General features: G+C 46.7%; 1 protein-coding gene across 9 annotated transcripts in view; it reads left to right on the top strand.

The window, feature by feature from the left end:
* The window catches only part of PPP1R12B (protein phosphatase 1 regulatory subunit 12B), a 173,387-nt gene that overhangs the window by 56,564 nt on the left and 89,299 nt on the right, over nt 1-27,524 (top strand). For 8 of the 9 annotated variants that reach the window (XR_006286796.1, XM_037885321.2, XM_037885319.2 and 5 more), the window contains 7 exons: nt 1,339-1,413; nt 4,128-4,207; nt 4,602-4,747; nt 8,912-9,024; nt 14,811-15,008; nt 21,028-21,110; nt 22,987-23,112. Coding sequence is in view for 7 of the 9 variants with exons in the window: in XM_037885321.2 (XP_037741249.1) it covers nt 1,339-1,413; nt 4,128-4,207; nt 4,602-4,747; nt 8,912-9,024; nt 14,811-15,008; nt 21,028-21,110; nt 22,987-23,112 (821 nt within the window). In the remaining 2 variants the exon portion in view is untranslated. Of the gene's footprint in view, nt 1-1,338; nt 1,414-4,127; nt 4,208-4,601; nt 4,748-8,911; nt 9,025-14,810; nt 15,009-21,027; nt 21,111-22,986; nt 23,113-25,988; nt 26,130-27,524 lie in introns of all 9 variants that reach the window. The other variant, XR_006286797.1, reaches the window with a different exon arrangement.

Below are 27,524 nucleotides of genomic sequence, written 5' to 3'. Positions count from 1 at the left end.
TATTCCTTTTGCTGATTACAGTATTAACTTCAGAGCCACATACCGTTAATGTTTAAAAATGTACTTGTCCCCCATGAAACTCCCATCCTGTTCTGCTTTCCTGTTATTTCTGAACTCTGATGTGTATGAAACTGTTTTTACCTGTCTAAACTGCTTCCTGCCTGAATTGATTCAGTGTTGTGATATCATGGCCACTTCTTTGGCAGTGGATTGAGACTATACCTGCTAGGACAACATCCGTGAAAGAATCCAGGCAGGAGGCTTAGGTGGCTGAGGGAACAAATTATTTTTTAAAGTGTCTGGCTGAGTGTGGCATTTTCCTCCTTGTATAAATGAGGAATAGAGTAACATCTGCTTGTAGTGGAAATTGATTTGAAAAACTACACTTGTGATTCATTCTGTTTATTTTTGTTTGTATGATCATTCATCTGAGGCCTGGTCTGGCAAAGAGAACCACATGGACAGACCCCTGCCACCAGGGTTCTCTTTGCTGGATTGGGACCCAATTTGCAAAATTCTGTAATCATCAATGGTTGTCTTAATACTTGCTGCAAATTAGGGAGGTTCTACTGTCTTACTGCTCTGCAAGCAATCCCTTTGAAAGTTAAGTGGGTCATAATATCTTTAGTGATCTGGCTCTGGGTTGTAAATTCCCTGGCCAGGAGCTGTGGCCTGTCAGTCTTCATTTATTCAACAGCCATCAGGTTTCATTATTAACGTGATTAATAAGGTGACTGAGTATTTTAATTAAAATGACAGTGTTGCAGGTCTCTTGCATTACATCCCAAAGTGGCCTTCCTAGTTATTTTATATTTATGCATGACAGTTCAGGACAGAGACCCCTCAACTTTGTCCTGTTTATGGCTGCATTGCCAGATTGCCAGGAGCGTAGAAGGGTGCACTAATGAACAGGGCAGGTTGAGGTCACCTTCATCCTTAATGTAGATGTGCACTTTTTGGAGAGCACGTGACCCAAATGCAATAGCCCTTGCTGCTGAGTTGGAGCATGGGATCTCATCCTCTGAGCTGCACTTGTAATAAAGGTGAGTCTGTCCATGGGTTGCATTATAAAACTGCAGCCTTTGCTTTTGGCCATTCCTAGTCTGGGAATTAAGTGACTATGGCAGAAAAACAGGAGGGCTGTCTTCTCTGCCATCCCATTCCATATGTTACCTGGCAGTTGGAAGTCCAAGCAGGTCTCTGAAGGTGGGGGTCTCCTGATTTCATACTGCGGCAGGGGGTTCTGTTCTTTTATCCACTGGCAAAGAACACGTCTCATGTATTAATGAAGCACCATCTTGGATGGTGCCTTTGTTTTCTAATTGCCCATGTCATCAGGGTCAGACACCATTTGATGTGGCTGATGAGGGACTGGTTGAGCACTTGGAGATGCTGCAGAAAAAACAGAATGTGGTGAGTTTTTGGCTGACCTCTTTCTTGCTTTCTAACTATCAATGCATAGAGAGCTAATCTAACATATATATGATGCCTCAGTGGAGGCATGAAACTAGGTGCCATCATTTTTTAGATAATTGGGAGACATTAAACATTATGGCATACATAAAGTTCCAGAACCCGTTTGCTAGCAACTCAGCTGTAGCAGGAGGATGAATGATTTATCAACATCTGGAATTCTAGACATTGAGTGTAGCTGTACAGTTAATCATTAGATTTACCACTGTCCCTAAACTCTTGTTTCTGGGAGGTACTTACCTCACAACTAAGGGATGTTTATGGTTACTATAACTTCACGTAAGGGAAGGTGACTTAAACAGTGTCCTGCTGTATTCTGAACTGGTATTTGTTCCTGTATTGTCTTTGAGAAGAGCAAGACTGGGTGAGGGAGAAGTAATTATAAGTTACTATGTGAACCCCAACATTGGGAGAAGTTTAGTAATTTCAAACCCACACTAAATAATATGTAATCTTGTGATGTGGTGGAAGCCTTTGGTGAAGGTAGCGAGCTGATCGCAAAAACTGTGGGTCTTGAGATCAAAGGAAAACTGATCCGCATATTGCTGCATTGGCCCAGGGTTGCATTCCTTCCTAGTCCATCTCGGACTTGCCACTTATTCATTGATGTCACCAAGATCCAAGCAAGCAAAAAAAAAAAAAAAAAAAAAATCCAGCCAGATGCAGTGTAACATGGTGGAATTAAAGCAGTATTACTAGAGAGAAAATGTTTGCTATAAAAACTTGGTGGTGATACTAGTACTTACAGCTTTGAGGAATAGAGCGGTGAGAGAGGTAGAACCCAGAATTCTGGCTGCAACACAGTGGCCTAGCAGTCCCCCTGTTGCATCCTCTTCTCCTCCCCCCCCCACCAAAAAACCCCCCTGTTTTTAATGTGAACCAACTTCTCAGCAAAGTAGGGGAATTGATAAACTAATATGTAAACAGAGTTCTTTTTAATTTGATTTAATTTTAATTAATTTGCAAACTAGACACCATTAAATTAGGCTTATTAGACTGGGAGTGGATGAGTCATTACACAAACTAAAAACTATTTCCCCATGCTAATTTCCCCCTTACTGTTACTCACACCTTCTTGTCAACTGTTTGAAATAGGCCATCCTGATTATCACTACAAAAGTTTTTTTTCTCCTGCTGATAATAGCCCACCTTAATCGATTACTCTCATTAGAGTTGGTATGGCAACCCCCATTTTTTCATGTTCTCTGTATATATTTATATATCTTCCTACTGTATTTTCCACTGCATGCATCTGATGAAGTGGGTTTTAGCTCACGAAAGCTTATGCTCAAATAAATTTGTTAGTCTCTAAGGTGCCACAAGTACTCCTCGTTCTTTTTGCTGATACAGACTAACATGGCTACCACTCTGAAAAGAGTTCTTTAGGCTTTTCTCCCAGGAAGTGTGAACCAGCGTAATGCAGAAAACTGCACTCCTAATTAAAATTAAATAAATAAAAATCAAAATACACCTACAAATTCTCTTGCATATAGCGTAAAAAATCTGCTATAATATGCAAGAGCAAGGCATACACAAATTTCTTAATGAATCTTGCCATATTTCTTTCAGGCAGGACCAGGAGAAATGGTGGGATGTGTTCTGTATTCTCACCGAACCTTAGACTAAATGAGGCACTCAGAGCTCATAGGAGAAGCTCTATATTTCAAGTCATGAATGGCTTCCCTGGGCTTATGCCTGTTAGTTTTCATGCATTCAAAGATGCAAGTATGTTTCTGCTTCTTACATGTCCAGAGAGATTCTGGGCCTCTCTGTCAGCACAGGAAGAACTTGTAACTTACCTTGGGCAGTGTGGAGAAGAAGCAAAGGAGAGGAGAAGTTCTCTGCTGAACAGACCTAGCCACCCCAGTCAACATCCCCTTATAGCACGGCCTTGAGTATTTTTTTAGCTTAAGGCATGTAATCCTTAGGTCCCACAATGTTTTCCAATCCTATAAACGCTGCACTGCGGTGTTTACAATTTTGGGATTCCAGGATACATTCACTTGAAGAAGGTGAGTGCCAGGCTGAGGGATTTTTAGTGGGATTTTCAGGCTCAGAATGATCCTCAAAATGGACGACTGGGCTAGAATTACAATCTCTTTCTGCTCTACCTAAAAACATGTTTATAGCTCCTGGGAGTTACCATGATTATTAACATGCTGCTGCTAGTTTATCCATCCCTAATGGAATGACTGGTGACGAGATTTCCTGAACCAGCTGGCCAAAACACTTCCATCACCGCAGGAATTGACACTTGATGACAACCTCCCCTCTCCCCCAGCTCAATTCTGTGCATGTTCTTGAAAGAACAGGGCAGTACATCTGTGGCAAGCATCTGACCCTTAGGGTCAAAGGGGACTCCCCTCCGTCAGCACTGTTGCTGATTTCCATGGAATTTCTCATGAAATGCCACTTGAGTGTAACAATGTACCTGGTATCTACCTTATGCTATTCTAGCTATTCCTGGCCATGATGTGGTGCGCTTACAGATGTGTATTTGTCTGTCAAATTGAGCAACAACAGAGTACTTAACAAGGAAAAACACCTGCCACTTCTTCAAAGTGAGGTTTGGGATGACTTTAGACTGATAACAGCTGGTGCTGCTGATGCCTGTTCAAATGTGACCTTCCCATTCTTCTCCCACTTTTTGACAGCTGCGCAGTGAGAAGGAGACAAGAAACAAGCTAATTGAAGCTGACATGAATGGCAAACTGCAAAGTGGACTCTTCAAAAAGTAAGACCCGCAAAATAGCTGGTGTAGCTTTTGTCTTTTCTACAGTCTCCTACACTCCTGTCTTCCCTCTTCTGGCTGAGGACTCGATGATCTCATTTGAAACCTTTTAGTACAGCTAGAGGGATTGCCCTGGAGTAACATAAGGCACTCTAGTCCACGTCTCCCTGGGCTGAGTGGAGCTGTCCCTGCCAGCATGGGAAATGCAGGATTGGGAATTTCACCCATAGCAAATGTACTGGGTAGGAAATATTGGGGTGAAGAAGTGTGTAAGAGGTACTTGTATGCTTACCTGTTCTAGATGTAGTGACTTATCTGCAGGTTCGTTAAGAGTAAAGATCACAAATAGCTGCTTTCCCCCATGTTGGCACACTTTAAAAACTCCTATTTTTCTCAGCAAAGAGAAGATTCTTTATGAAGAAGACACTCTGAAGTCCCGGGAACCAGAAGAGGAGAACAAGGAATCGAGCAGTTCCAGCTCTGAGGAAGAAGAGGAAGCTGAAGAGGATGAGGCTTCAGAATCAGATGCTGAAAAGGAGGCAGGTAATGCATAATGCAACCCTAAGATTTCAGTTAGTTAATTAAGATATGAGGCCTCAGCTAGGGAGTCCCACTCACTGTTTTTTCAAAGGCTAAAAGCATTTTAAAAATGTTTCTTCAGATAAGCTGAGCTGTTGAGTAAATCACATGGACTGATATAGCATATGGTGGATAACTGTATAGTGAGACTTCTTTTAAAAAATGGAAGACCTGACTTTATTGACCCTCTGTTTATTTTAAAACAGATGAATATTTCTTTGGTGAGAAATTAATACAACTTTGCAAGACCCTTTTGGAAGGATGAAAACTTTCATCTTGCCAAATGTTTCAAACCAGCGTTGTTGTTTCAAGCACTGAATGCAAACAGGACAGTTTCCTTTTTGTTTACTGGCTCATAGGTCAGCATAAGTGTCAGTAAAGATCTGGGGGTAGGGTTTAATTTGTTCTCCATCAGTTCTGCATCAGGACAACACAAAATGTTATGTAGGTCTTATATAAACGGTGCCTTTTCCTCCGCATAAGTGTGTTTAAAATGCTTTGAATTTCTGGACAGCCTTCCCCACCAGACTACGCTAACTTTGGGATGGGGAATGGGTAGAGCCTCGTGAAACTATTTTTAGATTTTTTTTTTTTCATTTTATTTTTTGGGAATTTTGTGTTTTTTGTTTGTTCAACCCTGCCTCCCCACACCCCCCTCCTCCATCACCTTCCCCTCCGCACTCTTTGTACGGCTGCCAAATCCTCTCACTGACCCTCACCTGCTCAGTACGCATGTGACCTGTGCGGGACCCGCCATTGGCTGGGTGCACTCTGTCTGGTGGAATTGATCCTGTTAGCTCACGATTTGTGCTCGTGGATGCTGCCATTGGCTACTGACTCTCCCCTGGCTGATTAGAAGCTTTTGATTTTTTTTGTTTTTCATTTTATACATCACTTTTCATTTTATTTTGTTATTTCATGTTTGGGAATAACACGGGGCTCTAGTTAGTTTCCAGCCTTACTTGCTTGTGTTCCCTGTTAAAGGTAAAAATTTTGGTGAATGAGAGGTTTTGAGTAACCAGTTCAATGTGTGGAGAAAATAGCATTCCTGTTGTACCTTGAATATAATGAACGGAATGAAGGGGTGTCTAGAAGTTGATCTTCTAGTTAACTCATTTTAATGCTGCTCAGTAAAAGCCACTTGCTGCTGTTCTAGATAAAAGACTAAAAATGTGTTTTCAGGAAAAATAAACCCTAGGAAATGGAAAGTTGTTTCCTGTTCCATTTTAATACTCCATCACCACATGGGAGCAGGGAAAGCTTTTTCTGATCTTGGTGTATAAAGGGTTTAATCTGTTGAAAAATAATGGATTCACTAAGTACGTAACGTAATATCTGGCTTTAGATGCTGCTGCTAACTGCTGGAGTTCCAAGTTCCTGGTTTCTTCATATTGTCTCTGTGGCTTCAGTTAGGAACCTAGTCAGCGTGTGTATTGTGCACATGTTGTTCAAGTGACCGTATTTAGGTCTGCGCTTCCTGATTTACCCATATCTCTGCAAAGAGGGGCTGACCACAGATTCCTGTAACACTGTTTAGCTTTCATCCCCAGAATAAAAACAGAAAACAAGTCTCCCCCCTAGTGTTCTGTAGATGTAAGATGGTTAGGATCCTGGTTGTTCCGAACGTTGACTTTAGAAAGCTACAAAACAGCATTTCGTTGGCTGATGATGGTATTTAGTTTATCAATATATTTGCAGTTTTTTTCACTAGACAAGGAAGATGAATATTGACCAAGAGTTAGTGTGGCAATGGGTTATGACTGCACCTCACTCAGTCTGTTTCCTTAGTGTGCTAATCAATAAATCTTGACTCCAGTGAGCACTACAAAACTGTCAAACACCTATGGAAGCACAACCTGGCTTCTGTCCTGCAGCGAAAGAACTATCACTTGGGCTCTGGTTGGACAAACTTGAGATGGATGACGAGTTAAAGGGACAGAAGCATCTAGGTTGTGCTCGGCAGAACTGGCAGTTTAAAAAAAAAAAAATTCTTTGTGTATATTAATGACAAAGATTAAAAGTTTTTTAAAATTAAGACTTTTGGCATGTAAATAAAGTAAATGCTGTATGAATTTTAGTCTGTGTAGTTGCTCTTCTAATTAAAATAGTGTTTTAATAGGCAGCAACTTTGTCTTGTAATCTCAAGTCTTGCAAGCAAAGCAGGAGCTTAAATGAAACACTAACAAATAGGCGTGGCAGGGTGACTTTTTTTATAATAATTTTGAGGGATAATATCTGTTTTCAAGCATTTTTTATTTTTATCCATTTTGAATTTTCCCAGTTTCACAACTACGAGGTATTAGCATTTTTTTTATTTTCAAATTAAATTTTCAGTTGTGGGAAATTATGGGGGGGATCAGACAATTATTTAATGACAGACATTAAGATTCAAAAAATTAAAGCTTTATAGCCATTAAAACAAAGTTGTTAACATTGCATGTCAAAATGTACAAAGTAAATAGCCTTAAACCAAACTAACAAATTCCGAAGCAGCATTTTTCTCAGCTTTGTCGATCTGTAAATTTTGATTATTGAGGGAAAAATTTGTTCTGTTTGTGTGTACAGTGAAATTGACGTTTACTGACATTTGCTGATTTAAAAAATGTAACCCTTCCAAGCCTGTCTATAAGGAGTGGTGTAGCTGCAGGAAGTGGTGTCGCATAGTGTATCACTTCAGAAACAGTATGGATGAACATTGTACAAGCGGACCTGTTTTTGGCAACTCTTGGTGTAAAGTAGCTTTCCCATATGTTCAACACAGATGTGTTTTAATTGCTGACTCTAGTATGAAAACCTGAGAAGGCAAAACAGCCCAGAGTTTTTTGTCTTGGCCTTATTTCTTACAACTCTTAGGGGAGTTTAGAGCCTTATCTCTGCTCAGCTCTCTGATTTGCTCAAAGTGAGTAGAGGCAGCCAAGTGAAATTGAGAAGTTCTCCAGTCCCTGAAGAGCAAACAGCAGTGCACAAAAAGTGCTGCAATGCTGTATCTTTTTGTGTACTAGTCTGTTTCAAACTGCTACTGAAAGATAAAACAAGTGCAAGACAAACTGTGCTGGGCAGGCGGCCCCAGTGCTGGCAGCCCCCAACCAGGCGCTGCGGGCCCAGCACCCCCAACCCTGGAGTTCCGGGCGGCATGGCCCCAGCGCCCGGGGCCCCCCAGTGCTGGGCAGCTCCAGCCTGCCCCAATTCCCGGACGCAGGCTGGCCGCCCTAGCTCTAGCCCCAGCCCCAGCACGCTTCCCCAAAGAGGAGCAGCCTGCCTGGGCTGGGGCCAAAGGGAAAGCGGCAAGCAGGAGGGGGCCTTGGGGCAGAGAGTGGGTGGGGCCTCGCAGGGCTGTTTGGGGAGGCATAGCCTTTCCCAGCCTATGATACGTGCCGCTCATGTCCTTTAGGTAACAAGGTGTTTGGAACCGAATGCTATATTCTAGGGTTAGAGGCATCTGTCTTGAATAGAAATCAAAAAGCCTTAATGGTGGAAGCTTGAGCTTGTAGAATGGAGCAACTAGGTAGCCACAGGATCTGGCTGTTTTGGGTTAGTTTATTCTTGACTGTCTCCAGCCTGATCAGATAGTCTCAGCTGTACACAGATATGAAATATAAGTTATGTCATTGCATTCCCATCTTCCTCTCTCTGCAAGAGCTATGCCCCAAACCCATGGTGAATATCCAGCAGAACCATGTCATTGTATCCCTCACCTGACTGACTCAGACATGCATGCCACCACGTGTATTTCGGCGTTGCAGGAATACTTTAGTTCTCAGACCCATCGGTCTGTCAAGAATGATCAGTTAAAGGAAATCTAATGAATGAAGTCTGTTATCTCGCCTTAAATGCTCTCAGGAAAGAAGGGGCAGATTGCCTGCTGGGAGTGAAATAGATGGCTCTGTAAAATCATGCTTCATCTGTAACCACTAAGTGCAGAGGTATCTTAGGACTGGGCAGAAATACCTTTTGTTCAGTGAGTAGACTTAAGGATGCTTCCCTTTTTTCTGAGTGTGAGGAACTGGAATGTTCTGTTATTACATAGGCTTTGGGTCAGCTTATTTGCATATCAGTGGTAAAGGGAAAGTGGTTTATAAATGCAACATTCAAACACCTTGTTTTTCCTCCCCTTGTCTAAAATTGTAGAGAGAAAGAAAGAGTCCTTTGCCAACCATTCTGGTCATGAACCCAGGACTAGCGTCACTGAACAAATACCACCACCAGAGCATAACTCCTTCACTGCATCTCCTGCCAGAAAAGTAAGTGAATTGGGGATTGCTGTAGAATCCAACTGTGCATTCCATTGTTGCTTTAAAGCAGTTGGTTGCACTGGAGAATAGATTTTCTTAAACTGGTCTTCAGAGAGGTTGCAAGACTTACAATCAGATACTATTCTCTCTCTGATTTAACAAAGAGGCACAGTTATCGGCACAATAGTCTGGGACATGCACAAATGGGGCTAATTTTGTCTGGTGTGCAGTCTTTCCATTATGTCACCCTCTGAAATAAGTTGGGCCATTTAAAAAAAAACAAAACAAAACACTTTACTGCTTAACAAGTACTCCTGGTTCTCTGGCCAGGAAGGACCCCACTGCCTGTTTGGTGACAGAAGTAGTTTTGTCTACATCTGTTCCCCTAGTTCCTTTCAGCAGGAAGTACTGAAACAGAGAGTACTCCATTGAAATTTTCCTTATGGTAAATTCCTGTTTTTACCCTTCATGGCAATGTGACAGCAATGCAATTGGCATTGAAGCACATAGCCTGAAGATCCATGCAGTTTACATAACCTGCCCCAGACTCGATGGGACTGTTGGAGCTATGATGCTACACTAATGAGGTAGAGGTGAGACTGCTTGTCATTTCTCTAGCAATGATATTCACCCCCCTCTCCCCCAAGTGAAGCTCACTATAGCTACTGAGATTAGACCTAAACCTCTTCTGACTCTAAATCCACTTGGCTAGCAAGAGCCATGAGTGCGGTCCCTATGTGTATTCCATACATGCCAGAGACTGGAGAATCTGAAAGTAGTGTCTATTGGTCCGTTTGCGGGCCCGCGTGTTCTGTGCTCAGTATCAATGGTATAAGGAGAGGTGCAGACCAACCGCCTCTCCTGTTCCTTCTTACTGTTGCCCAGCCGGAGTCAGAATCCTGTGTTCAGAGCCACCTTTATGCTGTTTTTGTACCTGTAAATATAATAGTTTCTAGTGTTTTCAGTCTTTAATTAGCGTAGTTTAGTTCCCCTGTCCCCCGCTTCTGCCTTGGGGCCTCCCCTCTCCAGTTATTTTCACTCCCCTCAGAAGAAGGACCATGCCTAGAGTCCTGGGATTTAAGAAATGTCTCCTGCCCCTGCCCCATCTCAGTCAGCGATGACTGACTGCTAGCGCTGCCTTTAGTGTCTTGCGGAGGCTCACATCTGTCTCTGCTTTCCTCCCCAAACCTGAGAAGTGACGAGAGCTTCACCTGAGGAAGTACCTCATGGAGAAAGTCATAGGACCCAGTCGGATCCTGGCCAGGTGAGCCCTCTGGTACATAGGCCTCGGTCTGCAGGCAGTGCCCCTCTGAGCATAAGCTCCGAAGAAGAGGCCAAGGCTGTTAAGTCAGAGTAATCATTGCTACAGGCCTCTTAGGAGAGTTAGGGGCACTCTCATAGATGCTAGAACAGATCCCCTTCCACATTTGCTTCTTAAAGAAGGATCCCTCCCTGACTCTGTCCAAGTCAGGTGAGTCCTCATGTTGGTCCTAAAGACTTAGGTCTGCCTAAACCTCCTGACCATGAGGGTAAGGTGTGAAGGAAAAAAGATAATCGGTATTGGCTCTGGCTCCAGCTCGAAAGCCAAAGGTTCAGCACCTGCCAGCAATGACTGGGAGCTCCAGGATACACTCCTCTTCAACTGTACTGACTCGTTTCCAGAAGGATCCTGGGACACCTCATGTTCTGGGTCGGGCTGAAACTTTTACCTCTTTGGAGGCTATTTTCACCTTACCTTATCCTCTGTTTCCTCTCCTTTCTGGTGTGATCCTCCTGAGGGACATCTCAACAACAGAAGAAACTCTTGAGGAGAAGGGGCTGCTCCTCTACTCCATAGAGGAGTTGAAGCATTCATCCACCAGTATGGCCAACAGACACAGAATTTACCTTCTCATTGGTTGATTCTGATGTCCAGACAATCCATCGCTTCCAAGTAGGGAGGTTAGCCCCGACAGAAACTGTAGGAGATCTTGGACCTATCCTGTGCCCAATCGTGACCACCTAGGGGACTGATGGTCTCCACTGCATTGAGATTCCCCCCCAAAACCAGTTGACACTTCATACTGGCCCTGTTGGGATCCATGGGATCCCTATGCTAAAGACACTCCAGATCTGTGCGTGAATCCCGCCAGCCCTCTCCTCTTGGTCAACACCAACTGGCTCCATCAGAGTACGTGGAAGGAGGAAATGAAGCTGGATCAACTGGTTTTGACAGATGTCATCGTCCTTGCCTGATGAGGCAATTTCTTCATCTTCAGCGTCCCTGCCTGAAGACCACAGGCAGTACCAAGAGCTCTTGCAGAGGGTGGCAATTGAACTCCAGATTCCACTCCAGGAGTTCCATGATGTGCAGTATAAGCTCATGGACATCTTGCAGCCCACTGGCACCAGTCAGGTGGGCCTCCCAGTAAATGAGGCCATCATGGAACCAGTCAGGGTGGTATGGCATACTCCTGCATCTTGCACCCCCACCCAAAAAGGGCTGAGAATTGCTAACTACCAGGTCCTATTAGTGCAGCACGATTTTACAAATTACTCCAAATTCTTGGAGTTTGAAGACACTCTCTCAGTGGACAGGGTCTAATTCCAAGCCCTCTCTGATGAAGGCAAACTGGTAGATAAGATCTCTTTTCAATTTGCAATGGACACTGCCAATACCCCATCTAGAGCTATTGCTACGGCGATACTTGAGGCATGAATCATGGCTTCACTCTTTGGGGCTCCTCAGGGAGGAATCCCACTGAGGACTTGCCCTGTGAGTCTGACCTCTGTAACGAAAAGGTGGATGAGTCACTGCGCTCATTAAAACTCCAGGACGACCTTACATTCCCTGGGCATTTATAGCCAGCACCAAAGAGGAAAAACCACAAACAGGTGTATAAACCAAGACATCTCCCTCAGCTGTTCTACCACCAGCATCCTTACGAACTGCTGTGCAAATGTCGAAAGGTGCAAAGCGCTAGGTAGGCAGCTCTTTCAACCACAGCCACTCAATCCTATCTATCAACTAGAGGTTACTTTTGACAGGATGCTTGAGAACCACATATGTTTGTTGATGTCATCTCCAACTGCCCCCTCCCCCCCAAACCTTTGGTAGCCCCCTCACATTTTTCACCCACAACTGGAGGGCAACAACAATGGATAAGTGGGGATTGGATACCATCTGCTCTGGCTATGCCATCTAGTTTCTCCCTCTCTCCTTTCCCCTTGCAAACCCCTTTCCTGGCCCCTCTTCAGGGACCACCCTCATGAGGAAATCTTCTGTAAGATGGACCGTCCCCTCCTTGGACGGGCTATAGAGTAAGTGCCACCTCAGCGTGTAAAGAAAGGGTTCTACTCCCTATATTTCAGTCTCCAAGAAAAAAGGATAAAGTCCCATTTTCGACCTACATCAGCGGAATATTTTTATTTGCAAATCATAATTCTGCATGTGTACATTGGCATTGATCATTCCCTCCCTGGAGAAGGACATGTGGCTCACGGCTCTCAACATGAAAGATACTTTCTTTCATGTGGGCATTCATCTGCCCTACAGAAGGTTCCTCAGATTTCTGGTGGGACAAGTTCAGAGTACTTCTGTTGGACTGGCAACAGGGCCTACATGAAGGTCCTCAGTCTGGTGGTGGCCCAGATGAGTCAAAACAGCTATACCAACTTCCCATAACTAAATGAATGGCTCCTAACGGGCAGATCCAATCAGAAGGTTCAGTCAGCCACCCTATCTTTGCTCCACCTTCTGACATCCTTGGGAATCTGTGTAAACAGAGAAAAGTCTGCTTTGAGTCCCATAAAAACCTTAGACTTTGTAGAAGCAGCCAAAGAACTGACTTCAGCAAGGCTCCAAATTCAGGCCATTAACAGCCTGATAAGTCAAGTAAGTCACCCTCAAACCACAGTCAAGGTCTGTCTTTCTCTGCTAGGCCACATGGCCTTGTGTACTTGCATAACGCCATTCTCCAGGCTTCACCTCTGTGTACAGGCTGGCTTTGGGCTGTTTACTCATCAGACAGAGACTACATGAATACCAACGTAATAATCTTTGCCACGGTCATGGCTTTCCTGGTATGGTAGATGAACCTGGAGCAGGTGCATGTTGGAGTTAGCATTCTTTGCGCACACCTGACGGGACCATAATCTGTATTCCACTACCCACCCTTTTTCCTGTCTGCTTTGGGTCTTGACTGGATTTGCGATAGTGAAGGAACTGGAGAAGCAGTTTTTCCACACGTCCCCTTATACCCTTGGAGCTCGGGGGTGCAGGTGCAGACGTACAGACACAACTTGCAAATTGCCTGGTCTCCGGCACAAGGAACATGGGCGTACCCATGTTTGGAATACAGCTAGGGACCATACATGTCAAAGAACTTCCAGTTACAGCTGAGTAACCTTCATATCTTGCATTCCTTTTGGTGGCCCTGTGCTTAATGTCTCAGGTTCCTACACTGAAGTGCAGGTGGTTATATGCTAGGTTTTTTGTTTTTGTTTTTTTTTTTAGAGAGGGAGCTAATAGGTATGAGAGATTCAAGAGTTAGTCATAAATTGTTTTGTACATGCCAGTCAGCCTAATTGTTTGCCCAGAGCAAATAAGATAGCGCTCCCTATGGCATAAACTTAAATTTACTTAAGCAGGCAAGTGATGAGGAACAGAGAGCGAGCAGCTATGAATAGTGCAGTTAACCCTTTCCCTACTGCAAAGCATTGCAGCTACCTCAAGCTGATGAGTGCTTCCTATGCAAGTATGGAAATCAGAAATCTCAGTCGTCTGAGACTCTTGATTAACGGAAGTGGGCTAACACTGCATAGGTGTATGTTTGTTTTATAGATAAACTCCTTGTGTTAGATTAACCGAAATCCCTTTAATTAACACAACTTAGCTTACAACAACGGTCTCCTGCTTCTCGAGCTTTTAAGTTTAGTTGCTTTTCCTGTGTCTCAAGACTGCGACTAGATTTCTTGCTGGGAAGAGTCAGTATAGTGGCCTCACGGTGTCTTGTAAGGTCAAGTTGAATAGCTCTACGGGCTCCATGCGGTGCATGGGTTAAGGTAATCCCGGAGTGTCTAGCTTTTTTCCTTTAGAGCGAAATCCATCCAAAACCACGTTTTAAAAAAAACTTAAGGTTGCAAAATTAAGTACACAAATCTCAAAATGCCAGAATTAAGGTCCTGTGTGCAAGCTAACTTTGTCCCACTGTAAATATGCATTGCAACAGTGTTAATTAAATGAGTGTGTACAACTCAGATACTGCAAAAAAAAAAAAAAAAAAAATACACATCTCTCCTATAACCTTGCACATGAGTAGATGGAGGCAGATGCTCTGCAGGAGCCTCCCTCTTCTAGTATGGATTATTTTCATGGATCTCTTTAGCATACATAGAGTAATATGCCAGTACTGCTACTGTGGATGTATAGCTAAAGTCCACAAGAAAACAGATACAGAGCAGCATGTACAGAATACACAGTTGCATGGTTTCTGATATGAAGTGTGTACTTGCACTCATGTGGGATGAACTGCATAAGTCACTTGTGCCTTTGCCATACTTGAGTAGTACACCCTTCTTAAACACATGCTGACAAAACCTTTGACACCTTTTTATTCCCCCTCTATATCCTCATTAACCTTAACTTGCATTTACAATTTAGAAGTGTGTGTGTCCGTCCCCAGCTATCGCTGGAGACTGCATTGAATCTCGTGCTTTAAAGTGTAACCTACTTAGTATATAATTTAACTTCCCAGAGAGTTTTACTATCTGCAGTTCCCTAGTTTCCTACCCGCTGTTGTCTTCTTCCACCACAGTTCACCAGTTTGCTCAACAAATCAGAGGAGCAAAAGGATGAATCTCCCTCATCTTGGAGGCTTGGTCTACGGAAAACTGGCAGCCACAATATGCTAAGCGAAGCTGCTTCCCGGGAGGCACTGAGAGAGAGAGGTTCCTCCATCTACCGCTCTTCGTCGAGTCCCCGGATTTCTGCATTATTAGACAACAAAGAAAAGGTCTCCTTTCCCTCAAAACAGTTTGCAGTGAATCATATCTGAGGGGTGCTTATCAAGCAGCATCAATCAGCTTACCCATTTGTATAGCCATCCCACTTTTGAGCGTCATCCCACCGGGTTTCAGTTATGGCCCCTAGTTCGTAATCTCCATAATCTAATACCCCTGTCATTCTTCTTTCATCTTTTTTTCATGTTGCTTGCATTTGTGTTCAGATGCTTTAGTACATTTATACCAGGGGTCAGCAACCTATGGCACGTGCACCGAAGATGGCACGCGAGCCAATTTTTAATGGCACACTTTTGCCTGCAGAGGACCCCGGCAAAAAGCAGCGTGCCATTCAAAATCCTGCCTGGCCCGGCCCGCTCTTCTTTGACCCCCGCCCACCGCTCTCTCCTTCCCCCTCCCCCCACCTCTTCCCCCAGTGTGCTGGGTTCCTGACCCTCCTCCTCTCCCTCCCTGCAGCTGATCAGCTGACAGCGCTCTCTGCTCTGGGGACCTTGGGGAAGGGGGCGGAATCGGCATAGCCCCTTCAGCCCCCTGCTGTGAGCCGCTCAGGGCAGGGGGCTGGGAGCACCCCCACGACTCTAGCCCACACCCCCCAGCCTTCTGCCCTGACCCCTGTACCCCCCCACAATCCCAGCCCTGACTCTGGCACCACCCCCCACATACCCAGCCCCCGCAGCCTTCTGCCCTGACTCCTGCACCCTCCTCTCACACCCCCAGCCCTGACTCCTGCACCCCCCACACATTCCCACCCCCACTATGAGCACCAAACAGGAGTTCCTGCACCCCTCCCCCCACATTCCCTCCTGTACCCCTCGCACCAAATGGGAGCTGTCCAGGTAAGCGCTCCACACCCAAACCTCCTGCCCCAACCCTGAGCCCCCTTCCTCATTCTAGCTCCTGGCCAGACCCTGTACCCTAACCCCCAGCCTGCTCCTTCACCCCAGCCCTGTTCTCAGCGCACTCCCACCCTCATCTCAGTGCAGAGAGAGGAAGAGAATGGCTAGAACCAGGGAGAAGGTGGGTACCCTACTCTATGTGGACAGGTCCAGGACCCCAGATTGGCAGCAGGCTGAGCAGGGCCAGCAGCCGGGACCCTAGCTGGCAGGAGCCGGCAGCCGGGACCCCAGACCGGTAGCGGGCTGAGCCACTCAGCCCGCTGCCGGTCTGGGGTCCTGGCCGCTGGCCTCACTCAGCCCGCTGCCGGTTTGGGGTCCTGGCTGCCGGCCCCTTGCCAGCCGGGGTCCCGGCCGCAGGCCCTGCTCAGCCTGCTGCAGGCCTAGGTAAATGGAACCCCAGGCCGGCAGCGGGCTGAGCAGGCCGGTGGTGTAAGATCACCATTTTAATTTAATTTTAAATGAAGCTTCTTAAACATTTTTAAAACCTTGTTTACATACGACAATAGTTTAGTGATGTGATATAGACAGACTTATAGAGAGAGACCTTCTAAAAAACGTTCAAATGTATTATTGGCACGCGAAACCTTAAATTTAAAGTGACTAAATGAAGACTCGGCACACCACTTCTAAAAGGTTGCTGACCCCTGATTTATACTTTCCTCCTGTTCTGAAAAGTATGCCATCTTACTTTCTATGTTGGTAGTTCATGCAAAATTGTTGGAATTCAGCCAAAGCATTCCTTTTACCCCTTCCTACCTAAGTTAGAGCCTGCCTAGCAATCCCCCGGTAGTTTGGCATCCCACATACTTTAGTGGGGAATATCTAATCCAGCCAGTGCGTGACCTGTGTTCACAACAGATAATTGTGCTGCTCTGAATCTAAAGTCTTCCCCAGTGTGCTCTTCATCCATTCAGCTCTGCTGCCCATTTACACATGATCTATCTTAATTTAGAAGTTGCCCTCAATTATTAGCCTCACATTTACCATGCTAGTTGCCAGGGAAGGCAACTCTCTTAAAAAGGACATATGGTAATTCTAGAAAACAGATCTTTTGGGCTATTTCTTGAAATGGTTCCAGGCTGACTCCTCCATGCCAATTTTTAACTTAGAGCAAAAGCCTTTAAAACTGGCAATTTTGGAAAAAATAAGAACGGACTCTCCCTTAGAAGCAAGAATGGAAACACTGTGTCATGGGGCGCAGACTCACCCAGCAGCACTTCCTGCTGGTCGTCTTGGGGAATTAGCATCCAGCCTCCGGAGTGCCTCCTTCAGGCCGGCGACTTGCTGCCCCTGGCCCCCATGTCCCTCCCGGACCCTGGTGCCCTTGTCTTGGGTGCTGCCCCCTGGCAGTACGCCCACAGTTCTGGGTCTCCCCCTCCCAGGGGAACCCCCACCCATTATCCCCACCTCGCCTCAGTCTTCGGCTACTGCCAGTCACCAACTAGCTCCCTGGGGCAGACTGCAGTATAAGCCACTCATCACAGGCGAGGGGGTTTGGACCTGCTGCCTCTGCCTACCTGTGGCTGCCCCTGCAACTCCTGTACAAATAGGCCTTCCCAGGCTTGCAGCCTGGGGCTTTCCTAGGCCCGAGCTCCCCGGCTCCCTTGGCCTTCCCCATCCCTGCTCCCAATCTAGGTACTTTCTCAGCCCTTGCAGCCAGGTCACTCTCTCTCCAAGCTAGAGTGTCTCTTTTGGAACTTCTGGCTCAAAGCCTTTATAGAGCCACCTGGGCCCTGATTGGGGATCCCTGGGATTCGGGGGGAGTCTTGGCCGGGGCTCCCCGAGGCTACCCCTCCAAGGTTACCCTTCCAGGTCCGCCCGCTTCTTCTCCGTGGCCTCCCAGCCCGGGCCATCTCCCGGACTTGGACTTCAGCCTTCCTGTGGGCCAGCTCCGCGGCTTCTAACCGCGCCCATAGGTCCTGGTCCCCCATGCCCTCTTCCCTCAAGGTCTGGGTTCCCACAGCCACCCTGACCTGGGTCCCGGCCTCCCACTGGGCCCAGTCTGTCTGGGTTTTGTCCTCGGCGACGGCCCCCGTGATGGTCTGGGTTCCCTCCATCCTGGTCGCTGCCTCTTTCAGTCTTGGCCCTTCCAGGCACACAGGCACCTCTCCTCAGTTCCCCTGAGGGGGCAGTGCCTCCTTATGTGGCCCCGTTCCCGGCAGCCCCAGCAGGTTCCCTGCCTCTGGGCTGTCTTGGGCCTTTCTTGGTCGCTCTGGCCTGGGCAGGCCCACTGCCTGTGACCCTTCTGCCCCCAGGCCCAACAGGTTGGCAGCCGCCCAGGTTTCCGCACCCGGCGACCTGCCCGCGGGACCTCTCCTTGTCCCGGTCGGGGCTGCGGCGCCCTGCCCCTATCCCCATAGGGACAGTCCCTTTTCAAATGCCCTGTTTGTCGGCAGGCGTAGCAGGCCTGACGCTCTGCCACTGGCCTCCTGGCCCTCAGCCCCTCACTCCATGTTCTCCGGTTCCTCATCAACCCCTCCCTGAGGAGTTGTATCAGGGCCCGCTGCTCCCTAGCCAGCTGCCCCTTCCAAAATCGCTCATGGGCCTCCCAGAGTCTCTTTAGGTCTTCTGCCCCCTTCCATTGGGGCACCGACCCCGGGGCCCAGCCTGGGATGGCACCTGGAGTCTCTGCATAATAAACCCCAGAGTACCCGGGATCCATCGTCCCCTTTTTCTCCACCTTCATCCCTGGGCAATAGTCCCGCTGTCCTCACTCTGTCCCTTGTATCGGGGACGGACTGCTCATGCCTGCATTCTCCACCACTTATCATGGGGTGCAGACTCACCCTGCAGCACCTCCTGCTGGTTGTTTCGGGGAATTGGCATCCAGCATCAGCCTCTTTCAGGCTGGTGTCTTGCTGCCCCTCGCCCCCGTGTCCCTCCCGGACCCCGGTGCCCTTGTCTTGGGTGCTGCCCCCTGGCAGTACACCCACAGTTCTGGGTCTCCCCCTCCCAGGGGAACCCCCACCCACTATCTCCACCTCACCTCACTTAGGCTACTGCCAGTCACCAACTAGCCCCACTCCCTGGGGCAGACTGTAGTATGAGCCACTCATCACAGGCGAGGGGGTTTGGACCTGCTGCCTCTGCCTACCTGTGGCTGCCCCTGCAACCCCTGTACCGAATAGGCCTTCCCAGGCCTGCAGCCTGGGGCTTTCCTAGGCCCGAGCTCTGCGGCTCCCTTGGCCTTCCCCATCCCTGCTCCCAATCTAGGTACTTTCTCAGCCCTTGCAGCCAGGTCACTCTCTCTCCAAGCTAGAGTGTCTCTTTTGGAACTTCTGGCTCAAAGCCTTTATAGAGCCACCTGGGCCCTGATTGGGGATCCCTGGGATTCGGGGGGAGTCTTGGCCGGGGCTCCCCGAGGCTACCCCTCCAAGGTTACCCTTCCAGGTCCGCCCGCTTCTTCTCCGTGGCCTCCCAGCCCGGGCCATCTCCCGGACTTGGACTTCAGCCTTCCTGTGGGCCAGCTCCGCGGCTTCTAACCGCGCCCATAGGTCCTGGTCCCCCATGCCCTCTTCCCTCAAGGTCTGGGTTCCCACAGCCACCCTGACCTGGGTCCCGGCCTCCCACTGGGCCCAGTCTGTCTGGGTTTTGTCCTCGGCGACGGCCCCCGTGATGGTCTGGGTTCCCTCCATCCTGGTCGCTGCCTCTTTCAGTCTTGGCCCTTCCAGGCACACAGGCACCTCTCCTCAGTTCCCCTGAGGGGGCAGTGCCTCCTTATGTGGCCCCGTTCCCGGCAGCCCCAGCAGGTTCCCTGCCTCTGGGCTGTCTTGGGCCTTTCTTGGTCGCTCTGGCCTGGGCAGGCCCACTGCCTGTGACCCTTCTGCCCCCAGGCCCAACAGGTTGGCAGCCGCCCAGGTTTCCGCACCCGGCGACCTGCCCGCGGGACCTCTCCTTGTCCCGGTCGGGGCTGCGGCGCCCTGCCCCTATCCCCATAGGGACAGTCCCTTTTCAAATGCCCTGTTTGTCGGCAGGCGTAGCAGGCCTGACGCTCTGCCACTGGCCTCCTGGCCCTCAGCCCCTCACTCCATGTTCTCCGGTTCCTCATCAACCCTTCCCTGAGGAGTTGTATCAGGGCCCGCTGCTCCCTAGCCAGCTGCCCCTTCCAAAATCGCTCATGGGCCTCCCAGAGTCTCTTTAGGTCTTCTGCCCCCTTCCATTGGGGCACCGACCCCGGGGCCCAGCCTGGGATGGCACCTGGAGTCTCTGCATAATAAACCCCAGAGTACCCGGGATCCATCGTCCCCTTTTTCTCCACCTTCATCCCTGGGCAATAGTCCCGCTGTCCTCACTCTGTCCCTTGTATCGGGGACGGACTGCTCATGCCTGCATTCTCCACCACTTATCATGGGGTGCAGACTCACCCTGCAGCACCTCCTGCTGGTTGTTTCGGGGAATTGGCATCCAGCATCAGCCTCTTTCAGGCTGGTGTCTTGCTGCCCCTCGCCCCCGTGTCCCTCCCGGACCCCGGTGCCCTTGTCTTGGGTGCTGCCCCCTGGCAGTACACCCACAGTTCTGGGTCTCCCCCTCCCAGGGGAACCCCCACCCACTATCTCCACCTCACCTCACTTAGGCTACTGCCAGTCACCAACTAGCCCCGCTCCCTGGGGCAGACTGTAGTATGAGCCACTCATCACAGGCGAGGGGGTTTGGACCTGCTGCCTCTGCCTACCTGTGGCTGCCCCTGCAACCCCTGTACCGAATAGGCCTTCCCAGGCCTGCAGCCTGGGGCTTTCCTAGGCCCGAGCTCTGCGGCTCCCTTGGCCTTCCCCATCCCTGCTCCCAATCTAGGTACTTTCTCAGCCCTTGCAGCCAGGTCACTCTCTCTCCAAGCTAGAGAGTCTCTTCTGGAACTTCTGGCTCACAGCCTTTATAGAGCCACCTGGGCCCTGATTGGGGCATGGCCCCCTGCTGCTGCCACTTCCCCCAATCAGCCGGGGTTTTACTCCCTGCCCCAGCCCTCTATGCAGGGCTTTTCCAACCCCTTCAGGGCTGGAGCGGGTGCTCACCCTACTACACGCTGTAATTCAGAGGTGTTGTTGAATGCCGTTGAAGATATAACTTCCATGTGGAATATAAAAGATCCTGAAATACTTACTTTTGTTTTTTCCTTCAGGATAAGGACAGCAAAAACTACTTTGCCCCAGTAGCCCCTAGAAGACTAAGCAGTACGGGTGACATAGAAGAAAAGGAAAACAGGTAGGACTTTGACTGAGTTTAAAGCTCAGATTTTATTCTGGTGAAGATTCTGCTGGAATTCAGTCCTTGGAAATGCCTTTCTCCTTTTTCTGTGCTCATGCTTCATACTTTTCACTCATTACTCCTAAGCGCACAGGTGTTTGATATGGCTTGAAATCTGGCAACATTTTATTAAAAGTGAATTTAATGGGCCCTTCCCTCAGTACGCGATAGTATCTGCTCCCTAAACTCTTAGATTATTGGCACACTTTCAGAATTTAAAATGTGAAATGCTGCAAACGATGATTATACACAAATCTCTCACCTCCATTGCGATACTATGCAGGTGCCTTCTTGTCCTCTAAAATTAGTCTAAATCTGAGCTCTAGCTGAGACCCCTGCTTATTGTACTGTAACTTGCTCAAACATCTCTTCCATCCCATTTGTTTTTGTCCACCAGTTGCTTCTTGATGTAGCTTAAGTTTGTGAACTCTTTGGAGCAGGGACTCTGCTGTGTGTCTGTACAGTGCCTAACAGGATGGGACCCCAGTTCTTGTTTGGTTACCCATTGCTGCTGCAATATAAAAATGGAAGCAGCATCTGTCTCATAACATGATTATTTAGGGAGATGCTGCCTCCAGTGGGTTCCTTGCAGTGTGATCTAAAGGGAATAAGATTTGAGCTCGGCTTGATTTGTAGAGCCAGCACAAACTATAATTGTTGTGAAGCAGTTACACCAAATAGGCTCTGAGAAACAATTTCACAGCAGTTAGATTCTGTGCTGTTCTTGTTACATCCTGCTTGCCGTGTTCTAGCTTCAATCTCAAACTGCCATCATTATTTGGATCTTAGCTGACCATTTGTATTTGAAATTACAGGAGGGATGACTGATAAAGCTGAGTGTTTTTGAATGGTGCCTCGGACTGTGCTGTACCCAGCTGATTGCTGCTAAGTGTCCCTTGCTCTGTGAGATGGAGGAGGATCAGGCTATATTAGCAGATGGTTGTCACAGTGTTCTGTGTGACACAATTTTTCCAGTACTTCTCTTTTAACACCAGCCAAATCAGTGCTTCATGGAATGCACTAGAGGCTTGAAGTAAAATAGCATGAATAGCTTGAAATCAAAATCGAAAAATAATTGGGAGCTCTGAAGCGTATTAGCTCATGCTACAAATAGGTTCTGATTCCTAAAGCTGGCGAGAGGGAATAGCCAGAGAACAACGCATAAGATACTTCCAGCGTGGGAGTGAGGGACTTGAGCTCAGATTCTGAACTCCCATTCCCCTGCTCCTTCACACATTAACACTCATAGGGGCATTAATTTGTTTCTGAATCATGGCACATAGTTCTAGTTGTTGCTAAATGTTTATACTTGCTGCTCCTGACTTCTAAATCAATAGCCTAAGACTTACCATATTGGCTCAGGCCATTGATCCGTGGCCTGGTATCCTGTCTCTGGCAGTGACCAGTCCTTGATGTCTCAGAAGATAAAAGGAGAGAGGCAGGGAGAGCAAGATCTTTCTAGGTCTAATGCATGAAGTGATTTTCTATAAACAGTCTGAATTTGGCTTAAGTGCTTGTGGTCAGAGACTGTGTGTTAACGTGTGTGCAAAACACCATGCATTCTTGTGACATTAAATAAGTAATAAATACTTGGCAATTACTAGAGCTAATTTTAAGGGAAATAATTAATTAAAATGTCCCCGTTATCCCTGTGGTGAATCAGGACTGTAACTGGAAAAGGGTTTGTATTGCCTGAATGTGGAGGGCTCTTTACTCTTCCCACTGGATGTTGAGACTCCAACACTTATCTTCATGCTTGGCAGTGTGATAAACCAAGACAACATGGCTCCAGAGTCTTTTTAAACTGCCATAGTGCTCTCTCCTGCCTCAACAGAGAATCTGCTGTTAACCTGGTGAGGAGTGGCTCCTACACCCGGCAGCCATGGAGGGATGAACCAAAGGGAAACGAAGCCCTCCAGACTGGTGCACCTTCCACCTACGTATCTACCTACCTGAAAAGGTACAGCCTGTTAACATTTAAAATAAATTGCTTACTGAGCAAAACTGAAGTTCTTAACCTGCCAGCCACGCTTTTGAGTGGTTGCTTTCTTTCTAATTGCTGCATTAGAGTGGCTGGCCGTAGTGTCCTCATTGCTTTCCCACACCCAGCAGCAAACATCCAGGTCTGCTTAGCTTTTTAATTGTAAACCCTGTCATATGAGACTTCTGTTTTCATGGGTTTTAAAACGTTGGGCTAAACGTTAAAAATTGCCTTCGCATAGTTCAGATGCAAACTTTTCCAACAAATTACATTGGTGTAATTGTGTTAGATTGCTAAAAACAAAATTCCTCTTAAGCCGAGGGTGAAGTAGCAGAATTGTAAAATGCAGTCTCGTGGGGGCACTAAACAGTTCTGGGAGCCCGTTTCTAATGGTGTTGCACGTTACTGCACAACTTTGGATAACAAACTATCCAAAAATAACTTGGAGCATTCCTGTTCCTCTTCTCTCCTGTCTGTGCTGCTTCTCTTAAGTCCAAGGCCAGCAGCTGGAGCAGAGAATTAGCGCTCCAAAGTTCATGAGCATTAACAGCCAGACTTACGAGGAATGTGACTGGTATCCAAAATCAGTCAACATAGTCCACTTCTTCTGGCAGCAGGAAAATAGCTTTTATGCAGGTGCATGTGCCACTCTACATAGGCAACTGCTGCTTGCTTATGGGATGGGGAGGCAGAGTCAGGAAAGAAGTTTACTCTGCATACAGCTTTTCCCAGTTGGCCCTGTCCATTATCATTTTGGAGGGGAGAGGTTCACCTTCCTCTGAAGTAGCTGGCATTGGCTGCTCCTGGACTAAATAGGCCATTCTCACAAATGTTACATTCTAGACTTCTCATGTCAATTGGGAGAGGGAGGAAACTTGCTCCTAGTGAAGGGGGACAGTGAAATTTTCACCTCTGAAGTTGCCTTGTGAAATGCCAGGCCCACTCACAAGTGTGTTGCTTAAAACTTCAGTTTGTAAAACCATCTCTGATCTTTAGTGCAAGGGAAGTAAAGTTTACAATTTTAGATGAGGCTTTTGCCAAGTGCTAGACCCTCAAGCTGAATAATTTGTCCTTAATGTGGTGTAACTCTGAATATATGGGGTGTGGGAGATTCTTGTGAATGTTACCATATTACTTGTGTTCTAGTGTTTAGGGGATGATATCAAAGCTCAGCCTTTACCTAGGATATGGCTATCTAGCTGCTGAGTAAATGGAGTTATTCATACAAAAGGGGAAGCAGCTGGATATTTTCAAAGCAGGAGCCCTTTCTTGTGAGGCAGTGTTCCATTCCAATGAATTTACATCTATCCTGGGATCTGATGCCGCCAGCCAACGGTTTGTGCTTGTCTCTCACTTGACAGTCAGACAGGTGGCAGCTGGTTGCAAGACTTTCACCTCTGCAGCCAGATTGTCTCTTAGACATAACATAGATGCTGTCACTTTAGCTGACGTGGTTCAGGTCAGTAACGTTACTGAACAACCTCAGTTCTGCTGGGATTTTACAACTTTCTTGCTTTGTGCCTCAGCTAATCCAAAATCAGATTTACAAGTAATATTTACCAACCCGCCCCATGGTGCCATGATTAAACTCGGAGGCATTAGCTGAAGCTGGCACTGACCACTTTTGGAATTGCACACAGTCAAGTTATTTCCTATGAAAGGCCTCATTTAAGCATTCATATGAAGGGAGAATACCTTCACATAGTAGGAATAATGTGCAGCTATATGTGGCTACAAAAAACAAGATGATAACTTGTGCATCTTATGCACTAAGAGTGAACTTGTGATCAGTTTGTATAGTAGTCTCAAACACCCTTCCACTGAAAGGACAGAGAAACAAATGCTAATTATGTATAGATCATGTATGAAATGTTAAAGACATATAGATTGTGAAAGACTCTAGTCTCATACACCAGTGTGTAGCATGAGGAACGGAATCTAATTGTCCTTCACATAAGGTAACATTTTGTCACTAGAAGCTTGACTTCCTGGTACTAAAAAGTCTCTAAAAAGGACTGTAAAATCAATTCCTTCTATCGTAGGACGGGCCTTTAAAATGGACGTGCGATACTTTAATGTAGTTAAGGGAAAAAATCTCCACAATTTTTCAGTATGGCTTAATGAGGAATACAAGGCTGCTCCATGTTGAGACCTTAGTTTTCTTCTTAAGCTCTGCATTTCCCATACACAGTGATGCTGAAAGTATCATTCCCTTTCCCCATCTGCCCCCCCAACCCCTCCTGTGTGCGCACAACAGTGGTGAAACAATTCTCAGCGCCCTTTGCTGACAACCAGTCATAACACTTCCATTTCTGAGCATAGACTGGCCTTAAAGGTCTAGTTCAGGTCACTTGCTGATGCTAAAACATGCAAGAAATTGACATCACAAATCAAACAAGTCTAGCATCCTTTGACAGCAACTTGATACTTCAGAGGAAGATGCCAGATGCTCCAAAATGGAATAACCTACTCATATGATCAGCTTCTTCCTACTCCTCCCTAGGCTCTCCTACTTAGGACAAAAATATAGAAGGGGTTTGCCCCATGTAATATAATTGAACATATTTTCATTATGCATGAGACACAAAGTGGGTGAGGTAATATCTTTTATTGGACCAACTTCTGTTGGTGAGAGACCAGCTTTCAATAAATCCAGTGTCTTTATTATGACCGTGATTTTTAGTGTCTAGCAAAGTTATGAGTTTAAGCTCCCAGGCTTGGCTTTTGAACATGTTGTACAGGTTTGATCAGTTTTAAATATGTTGCTGTGAGTTTAATTGAATGTCCCCTTGTTCTTGTATTGAGGGTAAATAGGAGTGTCCCAACACCTCTGTCTATACCATTCTTTACTTTAGAGAAGGAATGAGATCTACACAGTCCTGATCATTTCAGTCGATTGTTGCATGAAAGGCTTCCCATTAATCACTTTCATTGCGAGTCTCTGGACTTCTATTCCAGATGTGAAGGTAGTATTCCATGTACAGTTGAAAAACCAGGTCAGTTTCAGGTTTCATCTCAAATTGTCTGACATTGTCTTGCACAAAATGAAGGGGAAGGGTCAAATTTAATACAGGCAAAGCCAGCAGTGTCTCCTGCTTAAAGTTGACCACCACTTCCTTATATTATATATACCCTAATAACTTCGGTTAAAGTTTAGCATTTGGGCTGAAATTTTGCATGTAAGGTATCTGCCTTCTGGCTGATTTTTTTTCTTTTTTAAACTTTTAGCTGTTTCTGAGCATGAGACTAGAGAAATATGTTTTGTCCATGTTAGAAAAAATATACAGTTTCACTAAGAAGCTTTAGTATCCCCATGCTTTGCAGCATCGACTCAGCTGGCCTTTGTGTTGGGGATATGCCTCTTGCTGTTCCTGAGAAAATCTACCCAAATTAGAAGTCTTTGGAAAAATCCCATTTTGTACATGCTCAGTAGACTTCAGCAGCTATGTAGTCCTAGGCTGGAGCATGATGGATATTATGAAAAACTTTTTCACTAGAAGGGTGGTGAAGCACTGAATGGGTTAACTAGGTAGGTGGTGGAATCTCCTTAGAGGTTTTTAAGGTCAGGCTTGACAAAGCCCTGGCTGGGATGATGTAGCTGGGGATTGGTCCTGCTTTGAGCAGGGGGTTGGACTAGATGACTTCCTGAGGTCCCTTCCAACCCTGATAATCTATGATGCTCAGTAGTTTTATGAGGATGATATGTGTGCAGTTCAGCCACATGAGCTGGGAGGAGCTCAGTGAGGGTGGAATCTTCAGAGATTTTTAGCTGCAAAGCTCCATGACTCTAGTGCTCATGTGCAAACTGTCTTTTTTCAGAAGCTTGTAACTTTACCAAATTTGGGTGGATTTTCTTGAACAGCAAAAGGGACGTCCCTGACACAGTCCACCTCCTTGTCAAATGTCAAGTCCCTGCTTCATAGCACAGAGGTGCTAGAGATTCTCAGTGAAATAGTTGTAAGAATTTTTTAACATAATTCCCTAACATCATTCTTGCATATGGTTGAACCATTTTGGCTGAAATGTTCCAAAAATATCCAGTCTCAGGCAGATACCCTGCATGGAAAATTTTAGCCCAAACTTAAATAAGTTTGGCAAACTTCTAAACAACTGGAAACAGGGTCAGGCAGCTTCTGCTTATGTCTATATATACCTTCCTTGGGTTAAGTGATTTGATCCTCTGTTATTGTCTCCACCTTTCCCCAATGCTTGAGAACGCTACTGGTGGTGCCAGTGGTGCTGCTTCAGGTGGGAGCAGGATTTTCCTTGGTTTTGCCTGTTCTCTGAACTTCCCTGATTCACTTCCATCCCCTTATTCTCTCCCCTAGACTTACAGAGCAGAGCCATCGTTGCATCATTGATATATGTCCAGAGTGTTCTCTTTGATGCCC

Source organism: Chelonia mydas, chromosome 21, assembly GCF_015237465.2.
Source record: "Chelonia mydas isolate rCheMyd1 chromosome 21, rCheMyd1.pri.v2, whole genome shotgun sequence".
NCBI classification, from domain to species: Eukaryota; Metazoa; Chordata; order Testudines; family Cheloniidae; genus Chelonia; species Chelonia mydas.
This window is presented reverse-complemented; position numbering and strand designations above follow the sequence as displayed.